The sequence below is a fragment of the Mauremys mutica genome, chromosome 20, assembly GCF_020497125.1.
Source record: "Mauremys mutica isolate MM-2020 ecotype Southern chromosome 20, ASM2049712v1, whole genome shotgun sequence".
Lineage (NCBI taxonomy): Eukaryota > Metazoa > Chordata > Testudines > Geoemydidae > Mauremys > Mauremys mutica.
The window spans coordinates 20,302,086-20,316,601 of record NC_059091.1 but is presented as its reverse complement, the minus strand read 5'-3'; the positions used below and the strand labels follow the sequence as shown (position 1 = coordinate 20,316,601).

At 53.6% G+C, this 14,516-nt stretch overlaps 2 protein-coding genes across 8 annotated transcripts in view; both read left to right on the top strand.

The window, feature by feature from the left end:
• The window catches only part of LOC123353820 (latent-transforming growth factor beta-binding protein 4-like), a 28,369-nt gene extending 27,207 nt beyond the window's left edge, over nucleotides 1–1,162 (top strand). The window contains exon 14 of the mRNA XM_044995233.1: nucleotides 1,104–1,162. Within this exon, the coding sequence (XP_044851168.1) occupies nucleotides 1,104–1,162 (59 nt within the window). The remainder of the gene's footprint in view (nucleotides 1–1,103) is intronic.
• Nucleotides 1–14,516, top strand: part of LOC123353434 (adhesion G protein-coupled receptor E3-like) — a 29,124-nt gene that overhangs the window by 2,606 nt on the left and 12,002 nt on the right. For 6 of the 7 annotated variants that reach the window (XM_044994516.1, XM_044994512.1, XM_044994511.1 and 3 more), the window contains 6 exons: nucleotides 885–1,040; nucleotides 1,870–2,025; nucleotides 2,431–2,586; nucleotides 3,426–3,581; nucleotides 10,382–10,513; nucleotides 12,926–12,993. In XM_044994516.1, the coding sequence (XP_044850451.1) occupies nucleotides 1,932–2,025; nucleotides 2,431–2,586; nucleotides 3,426–3,581; nucleotides 10,382–10,513; nucleotides 12,926–12,993 (606 nt within the window). In that variant the 5' untranslated portion in view covers nucleotides 885–1,040; nucleotides 1,870–1,931. The remainder of the gene's footprint in view (nucleotides 1–884; nucleotides 1,041–1,869; nucleotides 2,026–2,430; nucleotides 2,587–3,425; nucleotides 3,582–10,381; nucleotides 10,514–12,925; nucleotides 12,994–14,516) is intronic. The other variant, XM_044994513.1, reaches the window with a different exon arrangement.

Here is a 14,516-nt window from a genome sequence, read left to right as displayed (position 1 = left end):
GTGCTGCAGAGATGCGCTGGGGAGAGGGGAGGGGACCTTCGCTGGCCCCAGCATGCAGCATCTGGGCTGCTAGTGTCCCCCTGAGCTGGGAAGGGGCCTCGTGTATGAACCATGGAAATAGCACCGTGCGCTCTGCCCCCTATGGGCCCTGGTGAGGAGAGAATAGCCACAGCACAGTGTGCTCCAGCCATGCCCCCGATCCTCCCCCATAGGTCCTGGGGGCGGGGAATAGCTGAAGTACAAGGCACCATGATCAGGGGCCTCTCTAGCGATTTCACCGCCCGAAGCACGGCGGCACGCCGCACGGGGCGCTCTGCCGGTCGCCGGTCCCATGGTTCCGGTAGACCTCCCGCAGGCACGCCTGCGGATGCACCACCTCAGCCGCGGGAGCAGCGGACCCATCGCAGGCACGCCTGCGGGAGGTCCACCGGAGCCGCCGGCCGCCCTCCCGGCAACCGGCAGAGCGCCCCCTGCGGCATGCCGCCCCAAGCACGCGCTTGACGTAATCGGCCCTGGAGCCGCCCCGACCAAGATGAGACCCCGAATCTTCCCGATTTTGGTCCTGGGGGGCAGGGAATAGCTGCAGTTCTGGGCACCCCGACCTCAGTCTCTACATCAGGGCTAGGAGCAGAGTGGGTTCAGGAACCCTACAGCAGCTCCCCACCAGCTGGGGTGGCCCCTTTTGCAGGGTGGGGGATTCTCAAATGGCCGTTCCCTGCCAGAGCAGCCTAGTGCCGCCTGAGTGTAGCTGAGAACCAGGCCTGTGATTGTTAAGCTGCTTGAGGCCCGGTCGCCTGGGTCCCGTCACCCAGCTCAGTGCAGGTGGGTGATACAGGAACGTCTCCCTGGCAGGACTGTACAGAACATCCCCTCTTGTCATGCAGATATTGACGAGTGTCTGGGCCCGAGCCCGGCAGACTGCGGACCACACGCAAACTGTGCCAACGTGCCCGGGAGTTACTACTGCACCTGCATCGCTGGCTACGAGCCCAGCTCTGGGAAAGCCAAGTTCACACACGCGAGTGAGAACAGCTGCCAGGGTGAGCTCTCCCCTGGCCCCACCTGCTGAGACCCCCTCCTCGCACACAAACTGCTCGTTCCAGGCCTGGTGCTGCACCATGGTGGCTGCTCGCTTTGCCCGAGGTCATCAGTGAAGCTGTGATGAGACGTGACCCTCACCTGCTCCCGCAGAGCATGGGTCCAAGTTCACACCTCTGCCCGGCGCTTGGATGGGGGATAAACAGACCCACACAGCAAATTCCTTGTGCTGCACTGGTGCGCTGAGGAGAAGGGAGGGGACCGTTGCTGAACCCAGCGCGCAGCATTTCTGCTGCTAGTGTCCCACTGAGCTGGGAAGGGGCCTCGTGTATGAACCATGGAAATAGCACAATGCGCTCTGCCCCCTATGGGCCCTGGTGAGGAGAGAATAGCCACAGCACAGTGTGCTCCAGCCGTGCCCTCGATCCTCCCCCATAGGTGCTGGGGGCAGGGAATAGCTGAAGTACAGGGCACCATGATGACACCCCGAATCTTCCCGCTTTTGGTCCTGGGGGGCAGGGAATAGCTGCAGTTCTGGGCACCCCGACCTCAGCCTCTACATCAGGGGCTAGGAGCAGGGTGGGTGCAGGACACCTACAGCATGCCCACAGCAGCTGGGGTGGCTCCTTTTGCAGGGTGGGGGATTCTCAAGTGGCCATTCCCTGCCAGAGCTGCCTAGTGCCGCCTGAGTGTAGCTGAGAACCAGGCCTGTTATTGTTAAGCTGCTGGGGGCCCAGTCGCCTGGCTCCCGTCACCCAGCTCAGTGCAGGTGGGTGATACAGGAACATCTCCCTAGCAGGACTGTACAGAACATCCCCTCTTGTGTTGCAGATATTGACGAGTGTCTGGGCCCGAGCCCGGCAGACTGTGGACCCCACGCAAACTGTGCCAACATGCCCGGGAGTTACTACTGCAGTTGCATCGTTGGCTACAAGCTCAGCTCTGGGAAAGCCAACTTCACGCACGCGAGTGAGAACAACTGCCAGGGTGAGCTCTCCCCTGGCCCCACCTGCTGACACCGCCCCCCCCCGCACACACAAATGCTCGTTCCAGGTCTGGTGCTGCACCGGGGCTTTTTCTGGCTTTGGCAGTGGCCCGAGGGCGTCACCAAGGCTGTGATGAGACATGACCCTCACCTGCTCCCGCAGACCCCCTACAGCAGCCCCACAGCAGCTGGGGTGGCGCCTTTTGTAGGGTAATGGATTCTCAAGGGGCTCGTTCCTCTGCCAGAGCAGCCTAGTGCCACTTGAGTGCAGCTGAGAGTCAGGCCTGTGATTGTTAAGCTCCCAGGGGCCTGGTCGCTTAGGTTCCATCACCCAGCTCAGTACAGGTGGGCGATGCAGGAATGTCTCCCTGGCAGGACTGTACAGAGCGTCCCATCTTGTGTTGCAGATATTGATGAGTGTCAAGGCCCGAGCCCAGCAAACTGCGGACCCCACGCAAACTGCACCTACGTGCCCGGGTGTTACTACTGCAGCTGCATCGTTGGCTACGAGCCCAGCTCTGGGAAAAACAAGTTCACACACGCGAGTGAGAACAACTGCCAGGGTGAGGTCTCCCCTGGCTCCCACCTGCTGAGACCCCGCCCCCGCACACAAAATGCTCATTCCAGGCCTGTCGCTGCACCATGGTGGCTGCTCGCTTTGGCAGTACCCCGAGGTCGTCAGTGAAGCTGTGATGAGACGTGTCCCTCACCTGCTCCCGCAGAGCATGGGGCCGAGTTCACACCTCTGCCCGGCGCTTGGATGGGGAATAAACAGACCCACAGAGCAAACTTCTTGTGCTGCAGAGATGCGCTGGGGAGGGGGGAGGGGACCCTCGCTGGCCCCCGCACGCAGGATCTGGGCTGCCAGTGTCCCCCTGAGCCTGGGAAGGGGCCTCGTGTATGAACCATGGAAATAGCACAGTGCGCTCTGCCCCCTATGGGCCCTGGTGAGGAGAGAATAGCCACAGCACAGTGTGCTCCAGCCACGCCCCCGATCCTCCCCCATAGGTGCTGGGGGCAGGGAATAGCTGAAGTACAGGGTACCATGATGACACCCCGAATCTTCCCGCTTTTGGTCCTGGGGGACAGGAAATAGCTGCAGTTCTGGGCACCCCAACCTCAGCCTCTACATCAGGGGCTAGGAGCAGGGTTGGGGCAGGACCCCGACAGCAGCTCCCCACCAGCTGGGGTGGCCCCTTTTGCAGGGTGGGGGATTCCCCAGTGGCCGTTCCGCTGCCAGAGCAGCCTAGTGCCGCCTGAGTGTAGCTGAGAACCAGGCCTGTGATTGTTAAGCTGCTGGGGGCTCAGTCCCCTGGGTCCCGTCACCCAGCTCAGTACAGGTGGGTGATACAGGAACGTCTCCCTATCAGGACTGTACAGATTATCCCCTCTTGTGTTGCAGATATTGACGAGTGTCAGGGCCCGAGGCCGGCAGACTGCGGACCCCACGCAAACTGCACCAACGTGGCTGGGAGTTACTACTGCACCTGCATCGATGGCTATGAGCCCAGCTCTGGGAAAGCCAAGTTCACACACACGAGTGAGAACAGCTGCCAGGGTGAGCTCTCCCCGGCCCCACCTGCTGAGACCCCCCCCCCCCCCGGCACACAAATGCTCATTCCAGGCCTGTCGCTGCACCATGGTGGCTGCTCGCTTTGGCAGTAGCCCGAGGTCGTCAGTGAAGCTGTGATGAGACGTGACCCTCACCTGCTCCCGCAGAGCATGGGGCCGAGTTCACAGCTCTGCCCGGCGCTTGGATGGGGGATAAACAGACCCACAGAGCAAACTCCTTGTGCTGCAGAGATGCGCTGGGGGGAGGGGAGGGGACCCTCGCTGGACCCAGCACACAGCATCTGGGCTGCTAGTGTCCCCCTGAGCCTGGGAAGGGGCTTCGTGTCTGGGCCATGGAAATAGCACCGTGCGCTCTGCCCCCTATGGGCCCTGGTGAGGAGAGAATAGCCACAGCACAGTGTGCCCCAGCCCCACCCCCGATCCTCCCCCATGGGTCCTGGGGGGCAGGGAATAGCTGCAGTGCTGGGCAACTCATGGCTCATTCAGGCATTGCCGTCTGCACTAACATTGCAGCACTGGGCATCATCAGATCTGCTTGATAACTTTAGGAAGCAGCAGGCGCGTGTTCTGGCAGGGCTGCTTTTCCCTTCCCAGCTGGAGCGGCTCATTCCGGACAATAGCCACTTGCTCCCGTTCGTTGACCCAGTCACTGAACTCCTGGCTGTAACCAGCCCCGTCTGCCCAGAGTACGGTGCATGTCGGACGCCTGAATTATCCCCCAGCAACGTCACCCCAGTGCCCAAGGTGCAACTCCTAGATCAGCCTGACCTAGCGCTTTCTCTCTCCTTGCAAACATTGACGAGTGCCTGCAAAACACCACAATCTGTGAGCCCCACCGGAACCGCATCAACATGTGTCAAGGTTCCCTCCCCACTCTGATCTCTGGGGTACAGATATGGGGACCTGCATGAAAGACCCCCTACGCTTCTTTCTACCCACTTAGGTTAAAACTTCCCCAAGGCACAAATCGTTTCTTTGTCCTTGGATGGTATTGCTGCCACTACCAAGTGATTTAGACAAACATCCAGGGAAAAGGGCCACTTGGAGTCCCAGTTTATCCCAAATATTCCCCCAAACCCCTTCACCCCCTTTCCTGGGGAGGCTTGAGAATAATATACTAACCAATTGTCTTTAATAAAAGTGCAGAGCAGACCCTTTATCTTTAGGACACTAACATCAATCAGGTTCTTAAAAGAAGAACTTTATTATAAAGAAAAGGGTAAAAGAAGCACCTCTGTAAAATCAGGATGGAAGGTAATTTTACAGAGTAATAAAAAGATTTAAAACACAGAGGATTCCCCTCTAGGCTCAACTTCAAATTTCCAAAAACAGGAATAAACCTCCCTCTTAGCATAGGGAAAATACACAAGCTAAAACAAAAGATAATCTAACACATTTCCTTGCTTTACTTACAATTTTTATAATCTTAGATGCTTATTTCAGGTACGGTTTTAGGAGATGATTTTTTCCTGCCTGGTCCCTCTCTCTGTCCCAAGAGAGCACAACAAAGAGAGCACCAATAAAACCTTCCCCCTCCCAGATTTGAAAGTATCTTCTTTTCTTATTGGTCCTTTTGGTCAGGTGCTAGCCAGGTTATTTGAGCTTCTTAACCCCTTACAGGTAAAGGAGGGATTTTATGCTACCCTTAGCTGTATGTTTATGACAACATGCCAGGGAATTACATGTGTAAATGCAATTGGAGATTTGGAAAGAGTCAAAAGGATACGTGTAAGATCTGCACAGGTACAACAGGAGCTGGAAACAATTGTGGCAAAGGCATGCTGCTTCTGGCCTTTCTGCAGTGCTGCTAACGCGTGGCGTTGCCTTAAAGCCCCACCTCCTGGAGTCATGTGATTCTGCTTTTGGCTAAAATCAAAATTAGGGCCAGGTCCACATGGTGGAGGAAAAACTGCAAAATGTTACACTGGGGTGACCAACAGCTCCCAAACCAGAGTCCACCAAAACGAAGCCAAAATGGATTTTAAAAAAATCTTGCAGTTTTTAAACCGATCTTGTGACTTTTTTGCAGCCTGACTCACGGTTTGGGGCTTTTATTGACTGCTTGGCATTGGCGATGCTGTTAATGCACCATCACTGAGCTGACCCAGGATCTCTGACACTAACCCACATGCCTGGATGGGGAAACTAACCAGGTTGCCCTGAGGTCTCGCTCTTTCTCTGCATCCCACCCGGGCAAAGTGTCTGTTCTGACTCCCAGCCTATCTTACAAATTGGAAACCGAGCCCCGGGATTGAAGGTCGCCATGTCTCTTGTCATGCTGCGTAATTCCACCGAGGCACGAGAGTAGGGGAGGTTGTTAGAAGCTGCAACATCCCCCCAAACCTGCAATCAGAGCCCAAGATGCTCTTTCGTAGCACAGCATTGAGATGGGGGAAGGTCAGGTCTTTGCAAAGCAAACTGGGCTGAGAAGTAGCCGAGGACTTTGTGGGACAAAAGGCTCACAGGTTTCTGGAACCCATTAACCGAACCCTCAGCAGCTGCTAAGGCTGGGGAAGGAGCTGACATCCCAAAGGAACCAGCTTGGGTCATCAGCAGAAATCAAACCCAGGACCTGTCTGCTGAAAGGACACATCTCAGCTGCTGGAGCTAAGGGAGTAACTCCATTAGCTAGTCATTGTAGCAGGCTGTTATCTACTTATGGGAACCAGCCACTAGAGCAGGACAAACTTGCTCTCTCCTTGTTCTGAGGCACAGCATCATCATCAAGAGGTCGGCACATACAAGTCGCCTCACAGGCATGGCGTGAGCCAGGGGACACACAGCTCCTCTCAGTGAGGTAGAGCAGAGGGTAAAAGCTGCATGGTGAGGCAGGGGAGACACATTCTTGGCCTTCTATGGAGGAAATAAGCTGAAAGAGACAGGTCTAGTGGATACGCTATGAGAACTGGGTTCTAGTCTCATAGAATCATAGAATCTCAGGGTTGGAAGGGACCTCAGGAGGTCATCTAGTCCAACCCCCTGCTCAAAGCAGGACCAATTCCCAACTAAATCATCCCAGCCAGGGCTTTGTCAAGCCTCACCTTAAAAACCTCTAAGGAAGGAGATTCCACCACCTCCCTAGGTAACCCATTCCAGTTCTTCACCACCCTACTAGTGGAAAAGTTTTTCCTAATGTCCAACCTAAACCTCCCCCTCTGCAACTTGAGACCATTACTCCTTGTTCTGTCATCTTCTACCACTGAGAACAGTCTAGATCCATCCTCTTTGGAACCCCCTTTCAGGTAGTTGAAAGCAGCTATCAAATCCCACCTCATTCTTCTCTTCTGCAGGCTAAACAATCTCAGTTCCCTCAGCCTCTCCTCATAAGTCATGTGCTCCAGCCCCCTAATCATTTTTGTTGCCCTCCGCTGGACTCTCTCCAATTTATCCACATCCTTCTTGTAGTGTGGGGCCCAAAACTGGACACAGTACTCCAAATGAGGCCTCACCAGTGCTGAATAGAGGGGAATGATCACATCCCTCGATCTGCTGGAAATGCCCCTACTTATACAACCCAAAATGCCATTAGCCTTCTTGGCAACAAGGGCACACTGTTGACTCATATTCAGCTTTTCGTCCACCGTAACCCCTAGGTCCCTTTCTGCAGAACTGCTGCCCAGCCATTCGGTCCCTAGTCTGTAGCAGTGCATGGGATTCTTCCGTCCTAAGTGCAGGACTCTGCACTTGTCCTTGTTGAACCTCATCATATTTCTTTTGGCCCAATCCTCTAATTTGTCTAGGTCCCTCTGTATCCTATCCCTACCCTCCAGCGTATCAACCACTCTTCCCAGTTTAGTGTCATCTGCAAACTTGCTAAGGGTGCAGTCCACACCATCCTCCAGATCGTTAATGAAGATATTGAACAAAACCGGCCCCAGCACCGACCCTTGGGGCACTCCACTTGATACCGGCTGCCAACATGGAACCATTGATCACTACCCGTTGAGCCCGACCATCTAGCCAGTTTTCTATCCACCTTACTGTCCGTTCATCCAGCCCAGACTTCTTTAACTTGCTGGCAAGAATACTGTGGGAGACTGTATCCAAAGCTTTGCTAAAGTCCAGAAATAGCACATCCACTGCTTTCCCCTCATCCACAGAGCTGGTTATCTCATCATAGAAGGCAATTAGGTTAGTCAGGCATGACTTGCCCTTGGTGAATCCATGCTGACTGTTCCTGATCACTTTCCCCTCCTTTAAGTGGTTTAGAATTGATTCCTTGAGGACCTGTTCCATGATTTTTACAGGGACTGAGGTGAGACTGACTGGCCTGTAGTTCCCTGGATCTTCCTTCTTCCCTTTTTTAAAGATGGGCACTACATTAGCTTTTTTCCAGTCATCCGGGACCTCCCCCAATCGCCATGATTTTTCAAAGATAATGGCCAATGGCTCTGCAATCTCATCGGCCAACTCCTTTAGCACCCTCGGATGCAGTGCATCCGGCCCCATGGACTTGTGCTCGTCCAGCTTTTCTAAATAGTCCCGAACTACTTCTTTCTCCACAGAGAGCTGGTCACCTCCTCCCCGTACCGTGCTGCAGAGTGCAGCTGTCTGGGAGCTGACCTTGTCTGTGAAGACAGAGGCAAAAAAAGCATTGAGTACACTAGCTTTCTCCACATCCTCTGTCACTAGGTTCCCTCCCTCATTCAGCAAGGGGCCCACACTTTCCTTGACTTTCTTCTTGTTGCTAACATACCTGAAGAAACCCTTCTTGTTACTCCTAACGTCTCCGGCTAGCTGCATCTCCAAGTGTGATTTGGCCTTCCTAATTGTACTCCTGCATGCCTGAGCAATACTTTTATACTCCTCCCTGGTTATTTGTCCAATCTTCCACTTCTTGTAAGCTGTTTTTTTGTGTTTAAGATGAGCAAGGATTTCACTGATAAGCCAAGCTGGTCGCCTGCCATATTTACTTTTCTTCCTACACATCGGGATGGTTTGTTCCTGCAACCTCAATAAGGATTCTTTAAAATACAGCCAGCTTTCCTCGACTCCTTTCCCCATCATGTTATTCTCCCAGGGGACCTTGCCCATCAGTTCCCTGAGGGAGTCGAAGTCTGCTTTTCTGAAGTCCAGGGTCTCTGTTCTACTGCTCTCCTTTCTTCCTTGTATCAGGATCCTGAACTCAACCATCTCATGGTCACTGCCTCTCAGGTTCCCATCCATTATTGCTTCCTCTACTATTTCTTCCCTGTTTGTGAGCAGCAGGTCAAGAAGAGCTTTTCCCCTAGTTGGTTCCTCCAGCACTTGCACCAGGAAATTGTCCCCTACACTTTCCAGAAACTTCCTGGATTGTCTGTGCACTGCTGTATTGCTCTCCCAGCAGATATCAGGGTGATTAAAGTCACCCATGAGAACCAGGGCCTGTGATCTAGCAACTTCTGTTAGTTGCTGGAAGAAAGCCTCGTCCACCTCATCCCCCTGGTCCTGTGGTCTGTAGCAGACTCCCACCACGACATCACCCTTGTTGTTCATCTTCTAAATTTAATACAGAGACTCTCAGGTTTTTCTGCAGTTTCATACTGGAGCTCTGAGCAGTCACACTGCTCTCTTACATACAACGCAACTCCTCCACCTTTTCTGCCCTGCCTATCCTTCCTGAACAGTTTATATCCATCCATGACAGTACTCCAATCATGTGAGTTATCCCACCAAGTCTCTGTTATTCCAATTACATCATAATTCCTTGGCTGTGCCAGGACTTCTAGTTCTCCCTGCTTGTTCCCCAGGCTTCTTGCATTTGTGTATAGGCATGTAAGATAACTCACTGATCGTCCTGGTGTTCCAGTATGGGGCTGGAGCCCTCCCCTCTTGCACTCACCTACTTGTGCTTTCTCCCGATATCCCACTTCCCCACTTACCTCGGGGCTTTGGTCTCCTTCCCCCGGTGAACCTAGTTTAAAGCCCTCCTCACTAGGTTAGCCAGCCTGCTTGCAAAGATGCTCTTCCCTCTCTTCGTGAGGTGGATCCCGTCTCTGCCTAGCAATCCTTCTTCTTGGAAGACCATCCCATGGTCAAAGAATCCAAACCCTTCTCTCCGACACCATCTGCGTAGCCATTCATTGATTTCCACGATTCGACGGTCTCTACCCTGGCCTTTTCCTGCCACAGGGAGAATAGACAAGAATACCACTTGTGCCTCAAACTCCTTTATCCTTCTTCCCAGAGCCACGTAGTCTGCAGTGATACGCTCAAGGTCATTCTTGGCAGTATCATTGGTGCCCACGTGGGCACTCTGTTACTGCTGAGTGTCCTTAGGCAATTCCCTGCCTCAGTTTTCTCTCCCACCTCTCATCTATTTAGTCTAGAAGCTCTTTATGGCCGTGTGGGTGCAGCGCTCTGGGTGCTGCCTTTATGCAAATAATGACGGAGGGGAAGGGGCGTAGCGGGAAATAGCAAAACGCTGCCATGGGAAAGAGAGAGAAGGGGAGTCAGAGAAAGAGCTGCTGGAACTCGGCCCAAGGGAAGGATCCGTGAGCGCTCTGGACTCTCCCTGCTGACTGACTTGTTTGCTGAAGTCCAGGTGAAGGGGATTTTAGCCACAAGGATTTCTGTGAGAAGCAGAAGCGTTATGGATAAATATCGGGGAGAGCTTAGCTTTCTTCTGGGGCCCTGCCCCTACTTCCTCAGGGAAGAAAGCAGAATTGAATGGGGGAGGGGTGAGATGGAGCAGACAGACTGACAGACAGACTAAGCCCCCTAAAATTGGGGGCTCCATGTCATTCACCCCCATGCGCTACCAGCCGTGCTGTGTGTGACACCCTCCTCCACACTTTCCCCTCTCAGACATCGACGAGTGCAACAAGACCACAGATATCTGTGGCCCCAGGACCACGTGCATCAACACCAATGGGAGCTACCGGTGTGAGTGCCTGGCCGGCTACATCCCCTCCAACGGGAACACGACCCTGTGCAAAGGTGGGTCCTGCCGCGGGGGGCATGGAGGGCGTACCTGGGGGGCTGAGCAGGGTCTGGGGCTGCACAGGCAGAGGTCTTGCCTAAGGGGGCAGCAGGCTGGGAATTGGTCTGGGGCTCTCACCTTCCCCCAGCCCAGCCTGTCCGTCCACTGGGGTGTTTCTGGTTATGTCAGAGCCACAGGCACCAGCGTGCCCAGGTCTGACTTGGGGAGCGGGGTAGGGGCCACATCAGGGCCAGGCCAGGATGAGACTGATCTGTGCCGGAGCCAGGCCGGGGAGTGGGTGAGCAGGGCCCCCAGGGGCGGAGTGTCTCCTCCCTAGGGCTGCCAACTGTCTAATCACACAAACCAAAACACCCTTCTCCCTCCCTTTCTCCAAGGCCCCGCCCTGCCCACTGCATCCCTCTCCCTCCCTCTCTCCCTCACTTTCACCAGTATGGGGCCAGGGCCGGCTCTACAGTTTTCGCTGCCCCAAGCAGTGCACCAATTGCCGCCGCGGACGGCGGGGGCAGTCCGTGTGCCCTTAGGGCGGCAGGCGCGTTTCCCTGGCGGTGGCAATTTGGCGGCAGCTTCTATGTTTAGCTGAAGCCGCCAGACAGTAAACATAGAAGCTGCTGCCGAATTGCTGCCACCATGGAAACGTGCGTGCTGCCCTAAGGGCACACGGACTGCCCTCGCTGTTCGCGGCGGCGTTTCAGCGCGCTGCTTGGGGGCAAAACAATAGGGACTGCCGCCCCTTGCACATTGCCGCCCCAAGCACCAGCTTGGAATGCTGGTGCCTGTAGCCTGCCCTGTATGCGGCAGGAGTTTGGGGTGTGGGAGGGGGTGCAGGCTCTGGGCTGAGCCTGGGGAAGGGGGTTGGGGTGCAGGTGGGTTTGTGGGGGGAGGGTTGTGGGGTGCAGGCTCTGGGAGGGAGTTTGGGTGAGGGAGGGAGCTCAGGGCTGGGGTAGCGGGTTGGAGTGTGGTAAGGGGTGTGGGATCTGGGAGGCGGCTCACGGCTAGGGCAGAGGATTAGGGTTGCGGGAGGGGGTAAAGGGTACGGGCTGCAGCCGGGTGGCGCTTATCTCGGTGGGTCCCGGTCGACAGCAAAACAGGGCTAAGGCAGGCTCTCTTCCTACCCTGGCCCTGCACTGCTCCCGGAAGTAGCTGGCAGGTCCTTGCGGCTCATGGGGGGTGGGTCAGGAGTCTCCACACACTGCCTCCACCTGCAGGCACCGCCTCCGCAGCTCCCATTGGCCACAGTTTCAGAGTATCTCCAGATTTAACCCAGTGTGAGAGCAGAATCTGGACCCACCGGGAGGAGGCCTGGGCTGTGGGAGGCCCTTGTGTGTGAACTTAAGCCATCAAAAAAAGTTTTCTCTCAAGTGGGATCCCCTGCTGGCATTCCCAGCCCCCAGTGATTTCAGTTGCCAGAACCTGTGACTATGCTGGCAGGGAGCAGAGAGGGCGCTGGCCAAGCCCTCTGGGTGGGAATCTCAGTGACACCAACCCCAGGAGTGCAGAGATCAGGAGTCAGACTCCCAAAATCAGTAGATTGGCCCCAAAATTGTGGGATTTTTTCCTTTGAAAAAGTATCAGAGGGGTAGCCGTGTTAGTCTGGTTCTGTAGAAGCAGCAAAGAATCCTGTGGCACCTTATAGACTAACAGACATTTTGCAGCTCATGAGTCTATAAGGTGCCACAGGATTCTTTGCTGTTCCTTTGAAAAAGATGATCTCATCGTGTCGGGTCTGTATTTTGACTTATGAAGCCACCCTCCCATGTGCTGGTGGCCATTCCCGCACTGCCCACTCTTCCCTGGGTAGGATACAGAGGTTCTTTCCACACAGCAGGAGATCTCTGGTTCCTGACGGCGTGGAGCCTCCAGCTTCTCCACCAATCCCCCCACATTATGGTTAATTCATTCTGTGCCCCTCACCCAGCCCAGCAATTCGTTCTGCTCCCTGCAGCCTGCACATGTGCCCCTGCACCCCCCGGGCACCTCAACTCCTTCTGCAGCCTCAGGGGTTCTTCACTCCCTGTCCAGGCCTGCTGCTTCAGGTATGGAGCTGGGGGGACAGAGAGAGCCCAGTGCAACAACAACTAAGGGAGTTACCAGTCTGCCTGCCCAGCCGGCCAAATCCCGTCCACTGGGAGCTGGGTCCAGAACCAAACCACAGGAGCAGCAGGGACAGGCAAAGTGGAGTGTAAATGGAGGGGAGAGAGAGAGAGAGTGCGACGGGGAGGAAGGGAGGGAGATGGGAGTTTTGCAGCAGCCACATGTTAAACTATTGGCAGGGCAGGACTGGCATGTGGACAGAAAGCAGCCATCGGGGCTGGGAAGAGAAGGGATTTTTCCCCTAGGCAGGAGTGAGTTAATATGAAAATCTGATGTGAAAACTCTAACGTCTGCTCCTCTCTTCCCTTCACTCCAAGTCCCCAGCATTAACTCCAGCGCTGAGTTCGTGGCCATCAAAGAGATGTTCAGGAATTTCTCTCTGCAGGTTCGTTTGACCCCATTATTCATTTGTTGGGGATTTTGCTCTGTGTGTTTTACCACCAATATGGAAATTCCCAGACAAAAACCTTTGCTGTTGCTATTACGGTGACCCATGTAAACCCCAATCCAAGATCAGAGCAATACTGTGTTTGTTCCTTTCATCCCTGGGATTCGATCCTCCTCATCCTTCTAGGCTGGTCCCATCTACATGCGATCAGCTCTTCAAGTCCTTCTCCATTCCAGTTTGTCTTGAAGCAGTTCCTTAGAAACTCCACAGCTCATCACATCCTTTTGTATGACAGCCTGAGCCACCCATCTAGTCTGGAGTCTCCCAATCCTCTTATCTTCTGCATCTAAGTTTAGCGCCTTGTTTCCTGTTTGTTCTTCTGACCTTCTTGTCACAGGCCCACACCATCTGAGCCTGGATCCCTCAGCTTCTCTATCATTGGTCCTACTTTCACTTGCCCTAATTACCTCATGTCGACCATGGCCCGTCCTTGTAACTCCAAGCATCCATCTTAACATTTTCACGTCCTCTGTCTTCATGAATAGCTCCTGGCTCTTCCTCAGTCCCTGGATTTTGGAACCATACAAAAGTGCAGGCCTGATGACCATCTTCTAGATCTTACTTTTCTATTTGACAGGTGTTCTCCTTTCATAGAGAACTCCCTCACTTCTCTCCCTTTACTCCATGACTTTCCCAGTCTGCTTATACGTTTTTTGTTGAATTCATAGTTTTCCTGTAATATCATAGAATTATAGGAATGGAAGGGACCTTGAGAGGCCATCTAGTCCAGTTCCCTGCAGTGATGGCAGGAATAAGTATTATCTAGACCATCCCTGACAGGTGTTTGTCCAACCTGCTCTTAAAAATCTCCAGTGATGGAGATTCCACAATCTCCCTAGGCAATTTATTCTAGTTCTTAATTATCCTGACAAGAAACTTTTTCTAGTGTCCAATTTAAACTGTCCTTGCTGCAATTTAAGCCCATTGCTTCTTGTCCTATCGTCAGAGTTTAAGGAGAACAATTCTTCTCCCTCCTCCTTGTAACAACCCTTCATCTATTTGAAAACTGTTATCATGTCCCTTCTCAATCTTCTTTTTTCCAGACTAAACAAATGCAATTTTTTCAATCTTCCCTCATAGGTTGTGTTTTCTAGACCATTGATCACTTTTCTCACTCTTCTCTGGACTTTCTGCAACTTGTCCACGTCCTTCATGAAATGTGGTGCCAGAACTGGACACAATACTCCAGTTGAGGCCTAATGAGAGCAGAGTAGAGCCTTAGAATTACTTCTCATGTCTTGCTTACAACACTCCTGCTAATACATCCCAGAATGAGATTCGCATTTTTTTGGAACAGCTTTACACGGTTGACTCATATTTAGCTTGTGGTCCACTATGACCCATAGATCCCTTTCCACAGTGCTCCTTCCTAGGCAGTCATTTCCCATTTGGAATGTGTGTAACTGATTGTTCCTTCCTAAATGGAGAACTTTGCATTTGTCCTTGTTGAATTTCATCCT